Source organism: Ammospiza caudacuta, chromosome 5, assembly GCF_027887145.1.
Source record: "Ammospiza caudacuta isolate bAmmCau1 chromosome 5, bAmmCau1.pri, whole genome shotgun sequence".
Taxonomy (NCBI): domain Eukaryota; kingdom Metazoa; phylum Chordata; class Aves; order Passeriformes; family Passerellidae; genus Ammospiza; species Ammospiza caudacuta.
Window position 1 is genome coordinate 32,140,853 of NC_080597.1, and position 25,004 is coordinate 32,165,856.

General features: G+C 35.7%; 1 protein-coding gene across 2 annotated transcripts in view; it reads left to right on the forward strand.

Moving 5' to 3' along the window:
• The window catches only part of ANKS1B (ankyrin repeat and sterile alpha motif domain containing 1B), a 412,748-nt gene that overhangs the window by 113,668 nt on the left and 274,076 nt on the right, over window positions 1-25,004 (forward strand). For both annotated transcript variants that reach the window (XM_058804621.1, XM_058804622.1), the window contains exon 10: window positions 2,588-2,753. In XM_058804621.1, coding sequence (XP_058660604.1) covers window positions 2,588-2,753 — 166 coding nt within the window. The remainder of the gene's footprint in view (window positions 1-2,587; window positions 2,754-25,004) is intronic.

The window sequence follows — 25,004 nt, forward strand, 5'->3', positions numbered from 1 at the left end:
AATCAAACTGAATGTTAAGAGCAATTAGTAAAGGAGTAGAGTACAAAAAAATCATTATGTCAGTATGACTGCTTGCTGAGCCCTCATCTTGAATGAGGAACTCTGAGAAAATGTCATCCCTGTCACATCATTGAAAACTGAGAGGATGAAGGGTGACAGAGATGGGCAAAATCCTGGAACAGCTGGGTAAGTAGGCTAGTATTTCTCATTCCCTAAAGGAGAGGACGTGGCAAGTGCATATGTCCGTGATATCACAAGGAGAGGATAAGTAAAGAACAACCCTGTATTGCCATCCAAAGTATAAAGCAGCAATGTCAAACTTGGTGAGGTAGCTAAAAACAAAATGGAGGCATGCAAACTATGAAAGGGGACGTGTGCTCTAAAGCAACTTGAGAAGGCAATTCTAGAAAGTTGGATTGGTACACAAAGTCAGCACTTTTTGACTATGAAGGGTTAGACCCACAAGGTGTTGCAGAAGGAGAAGCAGTTACTTCATGCTTGACCTAATCTCAGGTTGGTTTCACTGTTCTCTAAATCAGCACTGCTGTCTGCCTTCACACACAGAATGTTGGGTGACACAAAGTATGATCCAAAGTCTGTTCCAATGTTTGGTGTATCAACTTTTATTTTATTTTTTTTTAATGCAGCTGAATTCAGGCACTGAACAGAATTTCCCTTTGGTGTTTTGTGACAATTTTAAGGCTGCAGTATTTCTTTGTGGGCTTCTCTAGGCAGATTTAAGATAATTAGGGTTTTGGCATTCTGACTTAAATGCATGTTTCTGGAAGAGTACAAGGATTAAATTCAAGTCTCCTGTTTTAGTCATTGCTTTGGTAAATAAATTTTTGCCTCTGCCTTTTTACAGCGGACTTAAATGGATGGACTAAAATTTCTTTTTTTTCAAGGTTGGAAGGATTTCTTCTCTTGTCCTGCAGTTGCACTTCAACTGCTTCAATGCCTCTGTGTAATTTTCTATTAACTTCATTTAAGGAATGAAGTGGCTTAAGTTAATAAAGTTACATTTGGAGCTGCAGGAAACCTACTTGCAAAATTTTGAACTCTTTATAATGTCTACTACCTGAAACTAGTTATTAATAGTCTATATATGTGAGATTACTAATACTGAGAGCTCATAATCTGACTAGGTAGAAACTGGAAAGGTAGAAACAGGTAGAGATACAATCTCATTCCTCATTTAGATATGTTTTTTGAATGCTGACCACCAATTTTGTATTGTTTTCTGGTGCATACTAATTTTTTTTAATTACAAATGCATCTTAGTATTCAATTTATTATTTACTTCTTATATTTATTTTTTTATTATTATTCTCTTTATTTTATTTGTATTATTTTTCTCCTGATTGCTGTTTTCAGTGTTCATTTTCAAATTCTTTGTGAATTTAACATGAGATTTAAATCTGTCTCTACTGAAGTCATCAATTAATTTGAAGTGAAGCTGCTCTTGGTGTCATCCTAACCCTATCCTTCAAGAGGCCTTGAATTATTGCCAAGCTACGAACATCCATAAAGATAAAATGACCACAATGACCAGGAAAAAACCCAAAAAACTAAGAGTCATGTAATTATATGCTAACAGTATAAATCATTTATCCAAAAAGGTGCTGTTTCCTACAGCCACAGCTTACCTTAGGTAATAGAAGTTCTTGGTGAAGAAATTGTTACTCCACATTTTGTTTTAGGCATCATGTTCTTCAATCCTTTTCTTAGTAGGGCTATGATAATATCTAACTGTCAGGGTGCTTTCCTGCCCTTTGCCTTTTGTTATATCAGATTTGATTTGTGTCTGATGCTTGACTTTCAGAGACATCCGTATGTCCAATGTAAGAAAGATGTGGAAATATGTCTTTGCCCATGAAATTGCTTTCTGCTGGGATTAAAAAAAATAAATTTCTGTTAAAACAGGGTGTTATCTTCTTATTCATGGTTGAAACTAGAAACGGTCTGCTTGATTGGATTACTGTACCAATAAAACTTCTAATTCCTTTTTTCCTCCTCCCTCAACATTTGCTAATCAGTAGAATTTGCTTACATGTCGCTGTTATGGGACCTTTTGTCATTATTTTGCTCAAATGTAGAGCAGTAATTCATCTTCATTCACAGCCTGGGATCCTGCCATCCATATGTACAAGGCATATTTTAAGTTTTCTTATATGTAATATAAATATTTTGTAAAACCATCCCTGAAGAGTATGTAATTGTAGTGGTTAATGTAATTGTTGCTCTCATGAGATACAATTAAAAAAGAAAATGAGACATCCCCTGAATTACAAGCTCGCAAAACAGGTACTGCAAAAGCTCTAATCCAGTTTTCATTAAATAAAAGTTTGATGAATGAAGTTCTTCTGTAAACTGAAAAAGAACTGTATTATACAAAAATTTAAAGAAGTAAATGTTCTCTTCTAGCATGCAAGTAATTCTTCTGGTCTGTTACAGTTTGGATTTCAGTAGAATGTGGTATTTAATTTGCTGAATTTTACACCCTGCTAGCCAGAGTTATTGAGCCTGGTCTTTTTCCTGTTTCATCTGAGAAATATCTCTCTTACCAACTTAAATTTTTGCATTTCAGGAATCCTATTCAAAGAAGAGAGGTTACGCACTGGAAGCAGTACCTTCTGTACCCCTGGATGCAGTTCCTTCAGAAAATGACAGCAGTCTTTGTGATTCCATAGACGTAGCAGTGACCAAAAAGCCTTGTTCCCTAGAGATAGCAAGAGTTCCTTCCTCAAGACCAGGTAAATCACCAAATTATCATTTACACAGTCATTGGTGTAAGTGTTAATCTATAGAATATGTAGATTTATGTTTTTAAGCATGCAGTTCTCTGTTTATCACAGTGTGATTATAGTCTTCCATTAGCTACTATAAGAGCTTCACATCAGAATAAAGATTAATAGCAAAATTTGTAGAAGTGAAAACAAAGCAGATGTTTAAGTATTTTACTAGATAAATACAAGGTTGCAAAACGCCAAATTAGAAAGGGTTTCTTGTAGACAAGCATTTTGCCGTAATCCTTTAACCAACCTGCTTCTTTTTTTTCTAAGTACCCCTTGGCAACAACATTATGGAACTACTTCAAAATTCAAAGTACTCTGCATTTTCATGTTACACGAAAGTATATCTGATCCATTTTTGAAAGTTAAATAGTGAATGAGAATTAAGAGACTATTAAATATTAAATGACAGTTTGACAGACTGCTGTTTGTGTTATATATAAAGTTTGAACCGCAGTGAGTTAAAATAGTTAAAAACTAATAGAATTATGCTAAGTCAGATATTATATGTAAATATGATATTATCTGTCAGACTTGTGCATATGTTCTCCAAAATTATATGATCTCTTCCATTACCCTTGTTTGAACTCTTCATTAGTCACCACCTGGTACAGGAATTTCAGAATTTAGTCATTTTGCTCTAAGTAATTGGACTGAGAGTCTGCTGTGACAAATGACAGTTCTCAGCAGCAGAGACCTATTTGAAACAGGCAATTGACTTTCCGACCTGTGTGATCTTGATTAGGAATCATGATTTGGGTATTGTACGGGGATGACAGATGATTGTTGACTAACATCGTGCTACTGCTCTGGTCTGTGTAAGGGGAAGCACCTTCTTGATTTCACAGCTGTACTAATACTGAAGGAGTGCCAGAGCTGTGTTAGGCATAGTGTATGAGGGCCAGATAGCAAGGTACAGCTTTGGAGTGTGTAAGGTAAGGTGGAGTGGATCGTAGTTCCTACCTCTCTTTTAAATTTGGGCTAAAGACTTGCTGGAACCTGAATTATAAGCAGCAGTCTAGGGTGTCACAAAATAGGATAGCATCTTTGTGGCATAGTTGCACAGAATGGACCAGAATCTGTCTTGAACATCAGCATGGCTACTTGCTTCGACTACTTGTTTCTGACTTTGATGATTTTGGCTCTCATAGTCTGAAACAAAATTAGTCTGTGCAGGACAATATTGTGGGTTGCTTTTCAGTAGAGGAAGAAAATAGCAAATTATCTTTGTTTTTCACACTTCTACTTGAATAATTGCCATAAATATATTTATTGTAGTGGAAAGACTACCATACATATACCCAATAAATTGGTAGGGGGAGTTCATTACCTGTCTTCTTAATAATGGGGCTCAACAACAAATCTTCCCATTTTTTAAAACAAGATGGAGCTTTTACTGGTTAAAATACCAGCTTTGGAATTGTGCTGTCTGCTGAACATAAGCATTTCTCTTAGGCATAGTAAATCCATTAAGATCAGAATGAAACACAGATCCTATAAAGGACATTTTTATGTCTTATTCTGTAAATATGTTTTGTGTAAAATTTAAAATAGTGTGTGTCAGAGGCCTAGAGTATAACCAAGAAAGCTGTAGGACATTCATGAGGGCATGCATGATATTTAGAAGATCTAACAGATCCATGAGTTGACAATGCAAATGTACTGTAATTCCTTCTGTTAATTTTCCATATACCACTATGATATTTTCCTCTTGGCATTTCATTGGGAACAACATTCGGCTGTATAGGAAAATGTAGTTTTATTTTAAGCTACAAATGTAGAAGCTATCTAACTGGCCTTGCTTGCAAGCCATATCTGGAATCATGTTAGCTCTTATCTTATACTAGAAATGGACCAATTTAAATAAATCTTATAATAAATAAATCTAATAATAAATCTCAGTTATAAGGAATTTAGCACTAGGTGTAATTGTATGCAAAGTCGTCCTGCCACTTTAGGTTGTATAGATTTATTGCTTGAATAAGTTACATATTATTATAGATCATTTATTTTAAATAAATACCTAATTCTGCATGGCTTTTTCCTGAATTTCCCTCAGTTTTTGCGTCACTGAGACATGCCAACTTTTGGAATGCTGTTTCAAATTTCTGTATTATGTGATATGTAGGGTTCTGAGGAGAAAAAACAGATGGGTCTGTAGTTCTCCTGAGTCTTGTTGTTGAACTGGTAGGGAATCACAGAGGATGAGAACTCCATGCAACAAATGGTAAAGGCTTCTTTGTTTTCAGGGAGAAAAACTGAATAGAAAGAAAGTAAAAGTAGTCTTAAAGTTGGTTATCTTTACTTCTGAAACCCTACTTTGTGTGACTTTTATGTCTGTTTGCAAGAAATTAGGTTTATATAGGAAGAGGAACAGTTACATTTGTTTATGATCACAGTTAAAGCAATTGCTTCTAATTAGCCCAGATTTAAGAGTAAGAAAGACTGTGTGTCTCAGTCCAAGTTAAACTGTTCTTTTTTCCTGTGATAGAGTAATAGGACAAGTTTGGCAGAAATAATTTCTCATAATTTCTACCTTTAAACTAGTAGTTAACACATGATAGGAATATTCTGACATATTGTGCTCTTTGAGAACATTCTTTCCATTAAGTAAAATATAAATTTGGGGTTAAAATTGCATAGATCCATCCCATAAAATGAATATAAAATAGTGATTCATTAATCAATCTGACTGATTCTTCTGTTGGCTATTGTCCTGTTGGATATGTACTGTATCCAACAGTATCAATATTCCTTAAACTAGGCATTTCTGCTGCTCATTTTAATTTTTACACTGCTCTTCTGTTTAAAAAATTCCCATGACATATCTAATCGTGAAAAATAGTCATGAAATTTTATTAGTTCATAAGCCATGCATTAGTATTTTCTTTTTGCTTTTGGGAATGTAATGAAATTATGTGAGCTATAGGAACAAATAATCTTGGAGAAGGTGTAAATGAATTTAAAAAGATGTTTGTGAAATTAGTGTGGTTTTGGTCACTTATATAGAGTCCAGAATACTGATTAAGGTGTTGGGGCTCCTTTGGGGCTCAGATGTTAAAGACCCTTACAGACTTGTACCCTTAGGGGCTTAGACATTCTGTACCACAATCCATCCTTGCACCTCATAGTGTCACTCATTTTATTTAGGAGAAATATTGAATGAAATCTGAGATACATTATGGAATAAATGCTAATTATTTTTAGTTGTAGTTAAGTGCATGTCCCTACCCAATAGGGAGATTTATATCTCTCTGAGTCTGCTTTTACCACTTCTACTGCAGAAACTCCCTATGAGTGACACCAGGTGACAGTTCACATGTTAAATTTTCAATAGTAGTGAGTGATGGCCAGTAATAATTAAACTATTTTTAGATCTCCTTGAGTATCATCAGGAAATAGAACTTTTCAAACTCTGTTTGTCCCAAATAACTTGTGGAAGAAAAATACAACCACCTTCCTTGGGAAATTTGTTCTGTCTATGCAGATTAACAAAAGTTTTAATAAAGCATCTCAATGACAAGAGGCATTTTTCTATGCCAACTGCATGAGAATCATCATTAGATAAGAGAATTGTAGTTCAAGAACCTTTTATGTTTCGTTATGTTACTTAGCTGTGGCTGCAGGTCTGGGACACCTTAGTGAGCCATCTTCAACTCTAAAAACAGCTGAGCTGTGGCAAAGCAGAACTCAGTGTGGGCTGCAAAATCCAGCTGAGAAATAAGGTGAATACTATGGGGCTTCACTTGTGCTGAGCTCTCAGCCACTGCACAGCCAGCAATTCCCAAGGCAGTAATTTTAAAGATAGCTCTTGTACAACTACTCTACCTGGCTATATCAAATGTATGGATTCTGTCAAGAATAAAAATTGTCCTTAGATATGTGATGTGTTGCCAGTTGCCTATAGCAAGCAAACACAAGGCAAGGAACTGAAACATAAAGAAAGAGATAGCAACTATTCTGCTCCTTTGCCCAGATGAGGGTACTTTGAATAAATCTTGCTGTTGTCAGTCAGGATGTTTTTGTTATCTGAAGAAATTGCTTGGTTTGTCCTTAAATGCCAATGACTCCTCAGGAGGACCAGGCAGTTAATAAATATGTAATTAATCATACCTTCTTTTTATAGCCTCATAATTACAACAGGCAAATTAATAAAAAGTAGTTGACAATGAATTAATACAATCTACTAAACTGTCCCCAAGCTGGCCAGTTCTTTGCACTATTAGAGTTGGTTTGTTTGTTTTTTTTTTTTGCTTTCTCAGCCTGGCATCCCTCTCCTGTCATTACAATGAAAATGAACCTGAAATCTTGTCAGTGTGTCATATCACCTCAGCTGTATAACACTGTATCAGCAGTCTCACACAGATATCTAGGAGACTATTCTCCAGCAACCTGAATAGAAAAAAGAGCCTTGCTGTGATAACATTTTTATCAACATTAAAATATGTCCTCTACTTAGTTTCAAAATCATCAAATACTTTATTTGGTAAATAAAGTTCTATTTGTCAGATCATCAGTTTCTGTTTGACTTCAGTAATCCTGAATATTTGCACACTTCAGTTTTCCAGATTGAGACCAAGATCCCAAATACATATTTTCTAACTTGATTAATTTATACCTTCAGTTTTGTGCAGTTAGTTTCTAGTTATAAGCAAATCAGTGAAAAGTGGCCACAAGAAGGAACCATCACACTGCCAGATATAAAAAATTGTCTGGATGAATAGAAGTTCAAGAGTGTAGCTTTAGTCATCGATGCTTCACCACTTTGAAACTCCAATTGATCTGAAGGGTCAGACACAAACCTTTCTGAAAGCCACTCACACTTGAATTGCTTCGAGCAGGACTGCTAATAGAGCTGTGTTTCATTTCGGTATGCTTTTTAAACCAGAGATAGTAGGATATAGTGCTCTTAAACACATGACCTACAGTCTAACTCCCCAGCATTAAATACTTCCAAAGAAAGATATTTAATGATCAAGAAAGTCATCTTAGTTGTGTGGAAGTGCACAATAAAGGAGGCAGGGTAACATTTGGTCTAAACCAGCTGAAAATACTCTATGAAATTTAGCCTAATTTAACACAAATGTTTCTGAAACAACTGGCTGTTTCATGAAGGCTTTTGATATTGTGGTGCATATTCTAAATCATTACTACCTGCCTGCCATCAGTGCTGAATTTTCTAAGCAGCAGGGATGTGAACAGAGAACTTCAGAATGCTTATCAGGGCCATTAGAACTTACTAGTGCTTCAGAACCTGACATGACATCACAGCACCAGCCTGCCAGAGCTGAGCAAATGTTTCAACAACACTTTGGCACCTCATGTCATTCTTGGGGCTGTTCTGTGCAGGGCCATGAGTTGGACTTTGGTGATCTTGTTGACCCCTTCCAAGGAATTATTATCAGAATATTCTGTGATTCAGTGGTGCTATATGAGTGCTAATCAAATGTCCTTCTTGTTCTGTCTGTTACTCAAGGGGACATTATCTCCGAAGAGTGTAATTGGTCTGTGTGTTGAGCGAGAAGCAAGGAGCCACTCAGAGCTTTTCATTAGAGAACGCAGGGCATGGGAATTGTAACGTGAGCCCTGCATCCTTTTGGTGGAATTGGTGCACTGACATAAGAGGGTTGTGTTTCCATAACAACCTAATAGCTGAACAAATCTTAGGCAGCAAGCATTTTCTTCTCTAAGTAATTTTTTGCCTTAGAGAAATGCTCCCATTCTTAAATAAAGTTTCCCAGTTCTCAGGATGTTTTGCACGGTATAATCCCCCTTTACATCGAGCACAGAAAGAGTATCACAGGCCATGGAAAGAATGAGCAAGAAGTCCTCACAGTGCCCTGAAATTATGACAATACTCCCCTTAAAGGGAGAAAACTTAGATTCTAGTCCTTATGTAGTTCCTTTCAAGATAGATCTTCAAAATATCTGGGGGTTGTGCCTGTTGCTCCTCAAAGTCATCTGTATTAGAAACACTGATTTTTGTGGTAGATATTAAGAAGCTTCTTATTTCCAACTTCAGTGTATTTCCAACTCCAGTCAAGATAGATATATCCTAAAATTCTGTCTTTGGGGCTCTCCAAGAACTCTTCTGAAATCAAATCTGGATTAAAGTATTTATACTAATGGAAGTGGTTTAACCTGAAAACAGATACTTTTTTTTCCATTTAAATGTTATATTTAGTCCAAATGAAAATAGTTTGATTTTGCTGTTTATGTGCTTTTTAGTAAAATTTACTTCAAAGTAAAAATTGAAAATTAGCAAAATTTTTCAGCTGAACTTTTGATCAATAACTTAATAGTGAATTTTAATGTCAAGACCTATACATTGTTTTTCTCTCCTATTCTTTTCCTTACTTTAACCCATGTTTGAGCTAAATGGACACAATTTGGCTATTGTACAGAATGTATCAACTGACTTGTTTTAACAGGTAATTTACAGTGTTGTAAGGTTCACACTCAGAGTTTCAAGATACACGTCTTTGTCAGCACACAGTACCAGAAACTGAACCACCCTTCTCCTGACTTTCAATGGTGACACATTTTGTGTTTGTCATTCCAACTGCTGCAGGATATAGTGTACATTTATCAGAAGTGATTTTGTCTAGTACATGAATATGTGTTTACGGTTAAGATTTCGTTTCATGTGACTTTTTAATGAAAATCAAGAGAATGCTGATGGAAGAGTGAAATATACAATAGCTCTTCTATCTTGCATTTTGCTGGGTTTTTTCTTCAGTACATCTAGTTCTTTTTTAAGGATCCTTCAAAACCAGAAAAGGTTCCTGAAACTTATGCCTGGAGTATTTGCTGCTGTAGCTGTTTGTATAACAGAAATTACAATTTAATAATTTCTTTTAAGTTTTAAAGTATCTTCTGGCATTTTATAGTTCCTTTTAATTTTTTTAAGTACAAATACGAGAAGCTTTGGAGTTTTGTCTCATCATAATGATATTTTCATACCTGCTTTTTGTATGTCTTATATTATTTAATTAGGATGCTTTCTATTGACTTTTTAAGTACTGTATCTCCTAGAGGAGCACAGTTCACCTATGGTCTTGTGTTGGTCACTATTTTATTGACAGGGGTTATAGACCTGCTGGTCTCAATAACTGGGTCTTCAAGTGATCTGAGTCTCAGGCTGACATGTATTTTTAATGTCATTAGTGTTAGCACATGTTTTGATGCTGATTTCAGTTGACTTAGATTTTTACTGTGCACATCATCTTCCAAAAGAAGGTGCTTCATTAGAATTAGGAATTAGTCAATTAAGTATTGATATGACACTGGGAAAATGTCTCTTGTATTATGAGATGAAGAATGAGATACTATTTGTGAGAATATTGGCCTTCTGGTTTTGTCTGAAATCAGAAGTTGCCTCTCAAATTATCTGCTACACTGCTGTAGTTGGAAGTGGCTGTAGACTGGTCAGTGAGGTGTGTAGTTCTGATTTCTGCCCTGTTAACTACTTCCTTCAAATCCAGTTGTGACAACATATTGAAGCTGTGGTCCACCCTAGCTATATTTGGGTGGTGTTCAGGAGGTGAGACAGCCTGAAAATCCTTTCTACAGTGATGTTTGTTTCTAGGTTGTCCAGGTTTGGAGGTTTCTGGTATTAGCCAAGAAACAGGCCCAGGCGATCCGTATTCACTTTTTGAAGACAGATGCTGTCCCATATTCTTTCTTGAAATGTCTGTAGCCTGCTGTCAGTAGATATACCCACAGTGCACATCTCCCCTCCCTAATGTTTAAAGGAGAAAATATCCATTGTTTCAGTTTTCTGCACAATGTGGGAATTGGGGTTTTTTTGTTAGAAGTTATAAAGGGAGAGAAAAAAAATTAACTTTTGTTGTGCAAAATAAACACCATTTTCATTAGGATTTGACCCTAATTATAAATGTATTAGTAGAGCAAATTAAGAGATGAGGGAAAATAAATTACAGACAGTTTCAGTAGCAGCTTTTCCTCTGGCTTCCCCTCTCGGCAGTCCTGGGCAGCATGAGATAAAGCCATAGATTCCTCTAACACAGCTGTTCCATTAGTTATTCTATTTTAAACAGTGAAATTTTGTATTTGGACAAACCTTTGTTATCATAAAACTGTCAAACTAATAACTAGAAAATTGAAATCATCCACTTTTGTCATCAAATGTGTGGCAGACTAACTCCAAATCACTAGGATAAAAATGAATTCTTTGCCGTGTTGGGAATAAAAGAATTCAGCTTTTTTTTTTGCTTTTTTTTTTCTTTTTCTTTCACTTCTTGACTTTTGAAAAAAATGGGAATTTTTCCTGCAGGGCTAAAATAAAACTTCACTGTCATAAACTGAGAAGTAGACAGTGGAACAGACAGAAGTATTCAGTGATGGCTGTTTCTAGAGTGCTTTCTTGGCTGACTCTTCCCCATTTAACTGGCAGCTTTCAGGATCCTGACAAAGAGCATGAAAGGAATGAGGTCTATATAGGCTTTTTGACACTCCTTCTACTCATTGTAGATTTTCAGGATAAGGATGGTAAAACTGTTACCTTTTTTCCATTTGGGTAGTGCACTCTTATCATGCACATGTATTTGGAAGAATTCAGTATAAAATTTTCTTAACTTTCACCACTGCAACGACAGACCACTTGAATAAAGTTTATTAATCCAAATTTCCTTGTAGTATGTACCTCTATTCCAAAAACTTTACATTTTATTTTAAAAAACAAGGCTAAATAATAAGATCCAGTTTTTCTGAAATAATGCTAGTTTGCATGACCTGTGTCCCTTCCATTTATTATTAATGGTGATCCATATCAGCTATTCCCTTATTCCTGATCTCAGGCTGAAAGCCTATAATGACCGAGGTTACTCCATTAGCTTCCTTTTAGTCTTAAATCTTATCAATATGCCAGGTACTATTAAGAGACAGCACCATTTCTTGAGATGAATTCTTGCCAGATCTTTTTGAAATCTTGGATACAAATTAGATATATTGATTAAAAATTTATAGCTTTAGTAGCTCTCATTTAACATTCATTTGGAATATTATCCTATAAGTTTCTGTTTGATATTTAGGGAAAATATTTTTCATCTCTCGGTTTATAATATTGTTGACCCTGCCACATTTCTAGAGTGATGTACCATAATTTTGTTTGTTCCATTGTCCATTTCCCCCACATTTTTATGACCTTGATGCAGCAGAAGTCATGTGAAGAAACAGCATTATTATCATAAAGGCTTCTTCAGAGTGCGTATGCACAGGAGACTGAATTGAGGTTGCACAATTGAGGTGTCAATTCTTATATATTGCAGCTCTAAAGTACTTTCCATTAAAACCTTATCATCCCTCTAAAAGGTTTTTAGTATATAATTAGGATAATTGCTCCCCTGGATAGCATCTCTGATAATATCCTGAAGAATGAAATGTTATTCTTAAAAATACTCTGTCATATTTGAAGTTAACACACATGGGGGTGGTGATACCATGGGATCAGTTCATTATCAAAATACGTGCACTCTCCGCCCATCCATTATGTTCCAGTAAATGTTTATGTTGAAATAATGTCATTTTCCAAAGGACTAGCTTCCATTTTCTCTTCAAACACAAGGAAAAAGGCTTCTGCTCAGCATATGTTAAAATTTTTCTGATGTTTCTTTGGGTTTTATTATTATTCATTAAAATGCAGTTGAAAAAAATCAGCCCTCACAGGAGTTTTTGGCAATTTTTGCAAATGAGTGCTCATCAAAGTGTGTTCATTCTGACCAATGCTCAGTTTCATCCATCCTGGTGTGATTACTGTCTACAATGATCTCATTATACACTTGACTGCATGCTGTCAGACAAAAACCCTTTTTCAAATCAAAACAATAATTCAAAGGAACATAATTATTTTTGGCTGTTTTGCATTTTAAAGCCCGCATGAAAATATTGTTTAGCAGGATTTGAGTTTTTCTTTGTTAAATGAATATTAGTTGCGACATTCTTTGTAGTACTTTTGAGTTAGGGGTGGAATATATATAGACCACATAGAACATATTCCATTCTAGTCAGTAATAATACGCCTCAGAGTGCTGATGGGATTGTTTGATAATTGAGCAGATATAAATGACAGTGCCTTTCATAAGTTGCAGTAACTTAATAGATAAATGGGAAATAATACTTCTGTTAAAGCATTAAATAAAATATTAATAAAAAGTATTAAGTAAAATACTTCTCACCAAATTGCTACTATTAGGAGTAATAGTAAAGCTTCATCTATTAATTTGTTTGCAGTTTACATGCATCTGGTACATTCTAGAGGAATATAAGTTTGAAATAGGTACAGCATTGCACATAGATCTTAATAGGTATATAGCTAATATTGCGTGTCTCCTGATGCGCCTGTGAATTTTCTGCCAACCTTACCCTGAATTTTCTACAAAGCTTTTTGGTTTGACTCTTACTCCATTTTAGAAGCTGGGAAGAACCACTTATCTTGAGCTCATAAGTTTTATCCTCTTATATTCAAAACTAGATACTGTGCTATTTTGCATGAAGTTGAGTCCTATAGTTTGAGAGATTCAATGCTCAAGAGCTAGTGCTTCACTTGAGTTATGTCTATAACGCAGTGCCATTCAAGTACTGTAAAAAAAGCTCAAGTGGTTTTCAGAAACACTGGAACTGCAATAGAGGTATGTGTTGGATCACACAAAGAACTCTGTCTTTTGTGGAAGATTAATTTCTCTGCTGTTTGGTCTCTTAATTTCAGATGGTAAATCTGCTCAGCTCTAAATGTTTAATCAATAGACACTGCAATGTACTTATCTTAGGGTACTCTAGACATTCTCAGCACTACCAATGCTCCTGATCTCTCCTGCTCCTTGTATAGTTTTTCCAGCTTTTTTGGTATTTTTGTATTGAAGATTGCAAGTTTAACACAGTTTATTAGGGAATGGTTTGTGACTTGCTGCAGATGGCAAGTAGATGTGTAGCGCAGTTTTTGTTATGTGATTACCTTTGATTTAGCTATTAAATTTAATTACCTGGGCAATCCCTTGTGTTTCTATGCCCCATATCAGGGATGTGGAAGATCAGGGGAACCCTAAGCATCAGACTATAATGAGTGACCATATCTGTATCACAGAACATGAAAATTCTATTCAAAGCTGGGTACATCCTGTGTGTATCCCAGCTCCATGCCAGACACCCCATACAGTAACTCTTCCCTTTACTCACCACCAAACAAACTAAAAAAGTTTTTCTGGTTCTTCTGACTGGCAATCTTTAGGAGAATTGATTTGCTGACTGACTGTGTCAAAATTGGAGTATTATATCATACAATCAACTGAATAGCCATGCTAATAATTTTATTTCAGCATTGGCCTGAATCAGATTTGAAATACTAGATTTTATTACTAAAAAAAAAATACTATTTCCACTGTCTTAACCTCTCCAGTAAAAAAACCAACTGAAATGTTGTAGTTTTGTTAAAAGAATTAAGGGATTGTATTTAATACTTGAATATGTTTTAATGTGTTCCCCTGGGAATTCTTTCTAATAAGAATTATATGTTTTAAGAATTTTTAATAAACTTCTCTATTAACTTTGATATGTTTGGAAAGCATAAATCTTGGCACAGCTTGCTAAATTTTGTTTAAGTCAAAATATTTGTGACAATATTAAGCAACTTCTAAAATAAACCAATTTTTTTACATAATTAACAGATTTATTGGCTTTATTCAGTGTAATAAATGATTAAAAAATAGAAAAACATTGATTCCTAGTGAAGGTACTCAGTGTTGCATTAAAAAAAAATCCTCCTATTCTATTTGAAGCTAAATAAAACCCACTCATTTACTTCCATTTTCTCTGCTTCTGTCTCACTTTCTCTTTTGCTAGTCCTGATAGCAACGTGTAGCTTGATGCCAAAAATTTTCTTCTCTTACTTTACAGAAATTTGATTCTTGTTCTTTTTATACCATTTTGTTTTTATGCCACCTCAAAAGAAAACTTGAAGTGTACAAGTCATGTAGGGTTTTGCTATCTATCAAAATAGGGTGGGAAAAGGTTTTTATTGCCAATCCACAAACATATAGATGCAGCGTATATTTAATAGTATCTAATAACAGAATAATTTGCTACTGCAATAGAATATCAAATTAGTCTTTTTCTCTTTTTTTTTCCCTGATATGCATTAAAATATCTCAGTTTTGGAAGAACTCATATGAAAGGATATGTTCACACCCAGCTGCTTTATGGTTATCAGAAAACAGAAAGTCTTCAGAAAGACCATTTCATATTTTGTGGCTCCAGAGCAGGATGTGTTCCTTCTGTAGTGCAGTATATCACTGTATACTGTGGTTGTAACTCTTCTGGATGATGACATTAAAAACAGCTGTTAGTGAGAATACTCCTTCCAGTCTAGCTCCAGTTCACCCCATGTCCTTTTTCTTTCAGAAACCATTCTCCTCATGATGTAAGATACATAATAAATAGTGCAGCACAATTAAAACCATTTTCTTACCCATAGGACTGGGATTGGCACTAATTTTTTATCCAAGAGTGTTTCCATTACTTTTCTGTCTATTTATATAGTACATTATGGTGAAAAGATATGAGAACTTCTGTGAATATTGTGTAAGTAAATTTTGAAAAAACTTTTTTCTAATCAATTATGTAAGTTGTCTTTCAGAGTTCTTCTCATCCAACCTGATATAACTGCAAGAAGAATTTGCTAGTGATCAATTTAACAGAAGTGTGTTCTTATGGAATAGTGACATTTGCAGTAGGAAGTTGTTACTGGTTAGAAGTTCCACCAGTAAGAGTGACAGGACTTGTGTGGGTCTCTTAGTTAAATTCTTACCTGCATTCCAGTGTGATTTAATTGTGATTCTTTGTTACATTTTATGAACTGTAAGGTACAGAAACTTAAAAATTCAAGCCATATTTTTCTCCATAAAACTTTACAAACTCCCAATTGTTTTACTTAATGATAATCCCTCTTTGTTTCTGCTCCACTGTGCTAGAATACTCCTTCTTGTCTAAATCTACTGATTTGGCTCTATATCAACCAAACAGGCCAAAGCTTCATGGTCTAAAAACTGAGATTTATTCATTTGCTGTCAATGGCAAATATAAATGGCTCTTCAATATATACAAAGTTTTATGCTAATTTTATCATTCCTCTGTATAGTTAACTGCAGCCCTTAAAAATTCCAACCGTCTATCTAAACTAGATATCTGTGGTCTCTATAATCAATGTAGTAGGTTGTATTAGTGAGAAAACATAATAGGAAGAATTTTAAGAAATTTACAAAGCGAGCATATGGATCTTAGAGAACATAAAACCAAAATAGGAAGAGAAACCTGGGGTTTTAGCAAATTAAATATGCTGAAGTGTTGAGAAGATTCTAAACACTCAGAGAAGTTATGTAAGTCCTGCTTTGTCAGTCAGAAGGTAAGATTAATCATGTCTAAATGTATAACATTTTTATAATATATCTTTTTATCTGAATTGCAGGAGATAGAAAATAAATTAATGCAGGAATATTAGTAAAAGGGGTAGAATTTTAGTGTTTTTCAGGTGAAAATTATATGTACAAATGAAATATATAAAATCTGGCAAAAAAGTTTTGCAAACTAATCATAAAATGGAAAATTCAGAAATTAAAAATGCTATCAAATTTTTTGAAGTTTTGAGTTATTAGAAACTTTAATGCTATAGCGCCAAAAATTAGCTGGTTGAAAATTATCCACAGTATTTCCTTTCTCTTTCTCAATTCATCTGGACACTATCAGGGCAACATATTGGTCTATATAACTGGTCCACTCTGGTCCAGATGCTTTGGTGTCTCTTTCGAATTGAACAGTAAAGCCCATAAACGATCCTTGAATTCTTACTGTGTATTTGTAGTGTATTCTATCTGCTGGACAAGTTCTTTATGCCTAATGAATATAACTGTTACATGATCCAATATGCAATACATATTAACAAGATACTTCTTTCCTTGCGCATGTATATTAAATACAACAATGTAAATTTTCGGGGTGAGAGTTGAGCTTCCTAAATCTCTCTGAACCTGTTTGAAAATTTAGATACTTTAAATAGGAATAACTGGATTGTGAAACATTTTAAGACATATCTGTGTCTTTGGTTTTAAAATATTTTGGTTAGCACTTTGACTTCAGTGTTCTGATGAAGAGCTTTATTAATTATGTGATACCTAGAAGAACTGAAAATATAGGTTTTTTCCAGTAATTGGCTTTCACTGTAGCTGTAGATAGATGTATATTGGGAGGTTTATCTTCAAGACTGCTAAAATATTTATTAACTGAGCTTCATCCCTGGGGTGTATGGCTATCATTGGCATTATTTAAATGATTTGAAAACACACACTCTCACCACCTTCTATAGTTTATTTTCTGAAATAAATGTAGCCTAATTCAGTAATCATCTGTTGCCTTTGTAAGGGTGGAGTATTTTTTCTGTGCACCACACTTTGGTTATTTTCTTTGGTTTATAGGAGAAGACTTATGAAATACTATGGCATGCATATGATCACATTCAGTGACCTCTCACTGATAAATTAGATTTAAAAACAAGCACAGAAATCCCCAATACCTACCATTCTTTTTTGAGTTTTTTTTTTTTTTACAAGACTATTAGGCATCCCGGTTTTTAGTTAATGGTTAAGATAACCAAAAATATTTTGGCACATGTGATTATACCATATGCTTTTCACCGAACTCCCAGAAATATGGTGCTTGTATGTTGAGACAGTGCAAATACAGAAATCTGTGAAATACCTGTCATTGACAAGTGCAATCATTTCACTACAAACCTTTTAAATATGGAAAAGCCAACAAAAAAGCCATTACACAAAAATAAAAAAGGTAGATGACAACTGTGTGGTATTGTTTTTGAATGCTCAATTAGACATCAGCAGCTTGCAGAGGCAGGCTCAAAAGGTTACTCAGGAAATGGTGGAAATCACCCATCATCTCTCATTAGTATTTAATGAGATGTTTTTCCAGACAGTTGCCTGGTATTGCAAGGGTTATGCAGGCTTGAAGCAATTCCAAAGTCTGTTTGTGCAGGTGGGTGATTAGAGAAAATAAAAACTTGATAATAGTCATACCCAACTCTCTTGGATGATGCAGAAACAACTAAACAAACCCCCTGCTGCCACTGGAATGCACTTCACTGGTAATTAATTCCAAATACAATCCTGAAATAACTGCCACATCCAAGACTAGACCAGTTATAGCTTCGAGTGCTTTCAACAATACAGTTGCAGATATATATTTACAATTCTACTCAGAACAACAGTTATTCAGGGTTAAGTGTGTGGGAACCAAGCAAATTCAAAAGAGCAAATTCAAACAGTTGAGTGCAACCATTCTCCCTATGCATCCAATGTAGCTACCTACTGATTCTGTTATTCACTATTCCATCTGTTCTTTTGAAATGTCTCTGGTAATGTTTGTTCCTTGAAATCCTGAAATACACGGTTGTCCTTATCTGTGGCTTGTAGATTTATTCCATATTGAACAGTAATGTAGGAGAGAAGATTTGCTGTGAGGATTTAGTCAAGTAAAACAATTTTAAAGCTGAATCCTATGCAATGAGAAATTACTTAGTCCTGTTTGAGGCTACTCTGTAACATGAATGTTTTTGTTATCTCTCTGACAAAATAGGAGATTTTTTTTTTCTGGATTTCTGTATGAACTGCTTAATTTACTATATGCTATTGCTGTTACTCTTTGCAGTGGGTCCCCCACTTACAGGGGACAACGCATTTTTATCACGCATGCTGTCCAAGAAGTCTTACACATGGCATCTGTAGATAAAATCAGTGTGGTTCCTGCTATTTTATGACCTGCTCTGCTCAGTTTTGGGTTATGTTAGTTCTTTCCTATTTTTGATGGCTTGGGCTCCTGCCTTGTAAATCTGCTCTTGCTAGAATTCAGCAGCCAAGAGTGATCCACAGAGAATGGACTGAGCCCGAGTGCTGTCCTCATACAAACACACATACTTTTACTGAAGTCTGTAGATTTGGATTTAGAATAATGGGTTGATTCTCCTTGCTCTGCCTTAGAAAGGGCTGTTAATGAGCCCTCTACAAAATTCAGGTCATCACTGGGCCAGAATTCTCTTTACCATGCAGAGTCAGATTCAGATGACTCTTCATGTGGGCCCGTGTCTCTCTCTTGCTTGTGGATCAAGCTCAAAGATTCCCTGAAGCAGAATCAGAAAAGTTTCTTGGTCTCCTCAGCATAAGAGTATCAGCATATTCCTGATAAAGCATCCCTATCTTTGATTATAATAGGAATCAGAAATTGCTGGTTTATCTATCACTCCAGTGAAATAAGTGGCAATTCTTTTTTTATTCCAGCTGTGAAGATTTTAGAAGTAGTAGATGACCATTCCCCCATTATCAGAGAGCATTAAAATCTGTTCCTAATGGTACCCCACATGATGGGACCTGCATTAATGTGTTAATTTCTTAACCAGTCAATTAAATTAGCCATTTTGGTGGCTCTGTTCTCTACAAGGAGATATACGTAAATTCAGTCACTGCAGACTGATCCTCCAGAATAAGTACTATTTCCATAATATCTTCTTTTTACTCTTCCAAGATTTCTATTGCGATTATGACTGCTTTCTGTCCAGGGCAGATCATTATCATTGCCCTGTTCTTTTTAGAGCTTTTTGCCTTCATGCAACATATTTGATGTTAAGAGGACATGTAACATATACAGACAAAGGCACTCCAACTTTTTTTCCAAAGACAGATCCAAACCCATAGAAATTGCCAGACTAAATAAGAGTTTTATAATAGTCTAGCAAATTGAGTCTGCTATAATTGATCAAATTTAGGTCTGTCTTGTTACCATACTAAAACTCATTTTGAGCCCAGATGGCACTGAGCTGTCTGGACCTATATGCACATATTTGCCTTATCTCTGATGATGGGGTATCCAAAACAGATGGAGGATTTTGACCCACATTCTCAAGTAGTTTGAAACAGTGCATGAAATATTCTACACTAAGCAGAGCTTAAGGAAACTATTGCTAATACTAGTGTACCTTTGGATTTGTTGTCCATTTATGTGTGCATGTGTTTCTCTATATATTTATGTGTATGTGTGTTCATGCACATTCATTTTCCACCCTTGTCTTTTTTCTCTCCCAGTTTTGCAGTGAACAAACCTGTCCAGGCCCTGTGTTTGTAGTATAAATTTCTACAAGGTCAAATGATTAGGCTTTGTGCTTTAAGTATTTTTGTTCATGCCTAATATTGTCTTTTTGGATGTTTTAGAATTTAGTGTGTGTATTTAAACACAGCATTAGGTGTGTAGTGTATAATCTAGTTCTGGGCTATTACTAGTCCATACCTCTAAAGTGAAATACACTTCCATTTTTATAGCAGATTGTAAATCTGAGATTATAGTATTTAAGTGACTCCACAAATAGTTGGAATATGGAAATAAAATAGGTGGTGTATACATTTGCATTTTGGCTCAGGGCACTGGATGTGAATATGAAATAGATCAGCATTTGCAGTTACTATTATTTTCTTCAGTTACAGGCCAGCTTTGGAGCACATAAACCAGATTTCTTCTGGATGTGTTGCTCCCTTTTAGGGGGGCACCAAAAGCACAGGGTCCTTCTGGACGCTGGAAGTTGTGAGGAACATGTATGGGGGTGTTTGGTAGAATAAATAAGTTGCTAGATAGTGCTGAAAGTTCAAACCCACATATAATCTAAATGGAGTGTCATGCAGAACAACTGCTTTTGATCTGCTGATCCATTGCCATTACACTGAGTTGTAGAAATAACTGATATAATAACTAATACAGACATAACTGTAAATTTTGATAAGGATGCTAGCATGTTTCTGCAATGAAAGTAGAAAACTAGATTAACTGTGTGTTCCATTTTAAAGATTTATTTCTGAGGTGAAATCTAATTAGAACTATATTTCTGGAACATGGCTGTGTCTGGTTTCTGATATTTTGCTTGCTGGGATGCAGGAAGTGTTCTGGTTGGTGTACTTAGTCTTGCCTGATAGTTAATATTGTGGCTTTGTATACACATAATGCCTTTTCTTTGAATGCATTATGAGAAAAAATAATCCCTTAGAGAAGTTTCAGTGATGGTTTGTGGTTTGTCCTCACAGCACATACATAGTGGGATGAAAATGTCAATGAAGCACTTGTTGAACTCCAGTGTTATGGCCTCTTATTATCCATGAGGGCCTTTTTCTCTGTGCAGTGCTCCCTGAGAAAAAATACATGTGAAACCAATGAGTGATGTCACACAGCACAGCAAAAGGCAAAATTTCCTGTATATGGCTTTTTTTTTTAACCATCTCAGTTAAACAGTTGACATTTTTGTTTTTGTCTGACATTTTAGAAGACAGCTGTAGAAAAATGTCTTAGTTTGCTCTTACAATATACTAAAAGACCACATTCATGCATTTTCCTTGTTCTATTCTATTTCCTTTGCCCTGAAATAAAGAAAATGGAGAATGTCAAGTCCTCAGTAAGCATTTAGGCATTTTCAAAAATCAGAATAAGCTCGAATTACATAGACCTTGTGACAACGTCTCATGTGTGATGGAGGAAGGAAGGAGTATTGTTAGAGCATGCTGCAGTTCATTAGTTTTTAGCTGCTAGATGATCCCTGGAGCCTGATGTTATGTGACTTACACAGAAACATCTAGATTATTGCAATGTGAGCCAGGAACTGGAAGGGAATGACAGTTGGTAACTACTTCCCTGTTGTCCCCATCTGTAGCACCTATCAGAAATTCAGCATGAGAGCTAATCTTTCCTGGGTAAATTTGGTAGTTTCTTAAGTTTCCAAGCTCTCTTTGCCATGAAATGTTTTTCTGAAACTTGCAGTGTTGCCATCATAGTTATCTGAAGGGGGAAAAAATTGCCTTAGTATTGTCACCAGGAAAATTTAAAAATAATTTTTATATTATTTAATTCCAAAGAAAATAAATTCCACGATACTCTTAATGAAACTATAAGTACTGTATACATAAACAGGTCCTACAAATTGGTTGCAGGAACTAATTTGATGGTGTTGTTCTGTCTCTGATGGAGCAGACCCAGGTAGTAAATCATTGTTGGTTGCCTAATGGGAACATCCTACTGTGAAAATAAACAGCTGTCCACAATAAAGAAATTGTTTACAAGAAATCATTACATGTCAGACACTTAGCCCCTTGAGAAAAAAGGAAAGGTGTGAAATACTGAACAGTTGGATGTTTTTCTGGGCTGTTTATTTTTAAAAAAAGAATTTATAGCTTCTTTTTGAAAAGGTTTGTTTTAGGCTGTAAAAACATAATTTTTTTTTTTTTTGTACTGCTGCCTAATTTTGCTGGGAAAGAAAGTCTGCAACTAATCTTTTCTGAGGTTGCTGCATATTGTGTATATAGCTGAATTGGTTATGGTTGTATTCACACATTGTAGCCTGAGAATTTTTTCCCAGCTCTGCCTTGTGGGGCATGTAACAGCCCTGTTCCCCCTCCTGTATGTCTTCCAGTAAATTTTCTTTCCAAGAATGTCACTCACAGTCGATTCAATGCCACTCATGTGGCACATGTGAAGGGGGAAAACCTGGCCTTTAGTGAGCTACTACTGAACAGGGTCAACCAAAGAAGTCTTTCCTATGAAAAGACCAAAACCTTGCTCATGTAGCTTGACTCCTTGTTACCCTCTTCTGCATATTTGAAGTGTGGTTAAACTGAACTGAGGTGACAATCAACAAGGCTTTGAAACAGAATAAACTGGTGGGCAGACAACTGCCTTTGTTACTCTTGACACCAATCTGTGTTTCTTAGGATGTGCCCTTTGAGTGATCCATCCTTGAGATATCTAGATAATATCTGCACCTGCAAGACTGCCTGATTTCACTTGCAAGACTTTAATGTGCTGAGTAGCTCAAGGGCAGTTGTGCTAAGCACAGGCTCACAGGGAAATAGGGACAGAAAGGCAGGGACTGCTGGAGTATGGAGGAGTTTGTGTTCTTTATAGCTTTAGCTGTTTGTCAGAGACAATCATCCTGTTTGTTTCTCGCACCAGTGAGTAAATAAGTGCACTTAGCTGGATTCATGTGGAGCATTTCTCACTCAGGAATTCATTTTTTACCTTCCTGTATATGGTGCCTGTGTTCCCACATTTTTTGACAATAGTGTAGTCCCTTGTTTGGTGGCTCCCCCAACAGAAGGCAAGGGTCTCTTAGAGCAACTCTCTGATTCCTCAGTAAGGGAGGTTCATTGGTGATATTCTGTCAGTCCATAGAGTGAAAGGAGATGCTGTTTCATAGCCTGCAGCAAAAGACATGAAGACTTTCAGCTCACTTAAGTTGTTACTCTAGCCTTTATCTCACTATGAAATTTTCAGAGTATATCTAGCCTTTGTCCTCACTATGAAATTTTCAGAGTATGGCAATGCTTTAGAGGTTTCTCTTCTTGCCAAATCCCTATCCCTCCTTTGATGAGCTGGGCTTTCGTATCACAGAATACTCATTTACATGGTGCATGTGAACAACATTATAAAGTTAGACACCAGGTCAGGCAGGAAAGAATATGAGAGACTTAAGGCTTTCTGAAATGCTATCAAAATTCTTCCATGTCAGTTATGTTATTGTGAGAGTTCATTTTCAGTTCTTTTCTAAGGCTGTGTTTAAATTGGTTTTGATACATTTTATCAACACACATTTATTACTTTTTTAAATAAATTACTTCTGATCCAAGCTTCCTGTACACATTTATGATGATTTAGGAGGAACTCATCTGTGTGGTAAGACTGCATACCTTTTGGACTGGCAATTTCAATGAGATACTTTTGAAAAAAGTTGGACTTCTCTGTTTCTGTAGCAGAGAGTGTTCACACTGTAAGGTAACACCTGAGGTTATCTACAGCATGTCTCCATTTTGGATGTCTGCCAATCTGCCATCTGAATTTTTGTTTATGCCTTCATTAAGTGTTGTATCAGTATTGCTGAAATTTAGAACATTCCTGCTTGACATTTGTTTTAGAAGACTTAAATTGTCAGACTGTATTTGATCAGAAACTTTGATTAGAAACCTCATCCAGTTACAAAGTGTTTCTGCTGGAAGAATCCTGCAGATTTCCTAGAATCACTCATGCTGTGAAAGTATCTGTAAGCTGGAAAGGCCATCAAGTTTCCTGAAACTATTCCCCTTTATCCTATATGATTTCTGTTAATGTAACTGGGTATTTCCTTTTTTTCAATATCTCTGTTACCCTTCCAAGGAATTCTTTCAGGTTAGTAGGACTGAGGGAGCAGCTTCGTCATGGCTTTCACATAGCCATTTGTCACTTGTGCAGAGGGAGGAGTTCATGTGGGTACTTGTAGAAGTTGGTCAAAAATTCTCCAGCTTAAGAGAGCTGCTTTTGCTTATTATGTTTGGGTTTTTAAGGAGTGGATTTGTCCACATAGTGGAAGCACATATTGGAGAACTACCTCAATCACAAAAAAAATTGTGCTTTCTTCTGTGAGCCCTGCAGGCTGTCAGTTGAGGCCGACAGACGTGAGACTTGACATCATTGTCTTGATGCAGTGCTTCAGGTGTAACAGCACATCGAGGAGCATGGAGCGCATCTTTGTAACTCACAAAGAAAGGTGCTCAGTAAATTCACAGACAATGTAATAACCACCATAACCATGCACAGGCAATGGCACTTTCCTCAGAATCTGAATTAAAGCATTTCTTTACTGATACAATTGTAGAGGCCTGAAGAAATGTGGAGTTTTTGGCCTTCACTAAGTCATTCCAATGATTGGGTGCTCTCACAGCTGAGAAGATTTTTCATAGTCCTCTCTACCCTCTGATCTGATTTTCACTAAATTTACACTGATCAAACAGCATTAAGAACATTTAGCGAAGGTAAGAATTATATTTTAAATTGTTTTAATGGTTCATCCCAGTGCCATAGAATGGTAAGATCAAAATATGTCCGAAGAGCAGTTTCCCATACACGTGCAGGTGTGCAGATATTTTTAAGCCAGCTATAGGTTATATAGCTGAGGTACTGCTGGAAAGGAAGTTATTGCCGTGCAGAACTCTATGGAAGATGCAAATTTTATCTGAGAAACTGAGCATATTTTCATGTAATTTAGCTGATCAGTTATGCTGATCACAATGTTAAACAAATTTGTCAATGATGGGTATTAGGTATTAGTGTTCTTTGTCTGTGTAACACAAAGATATA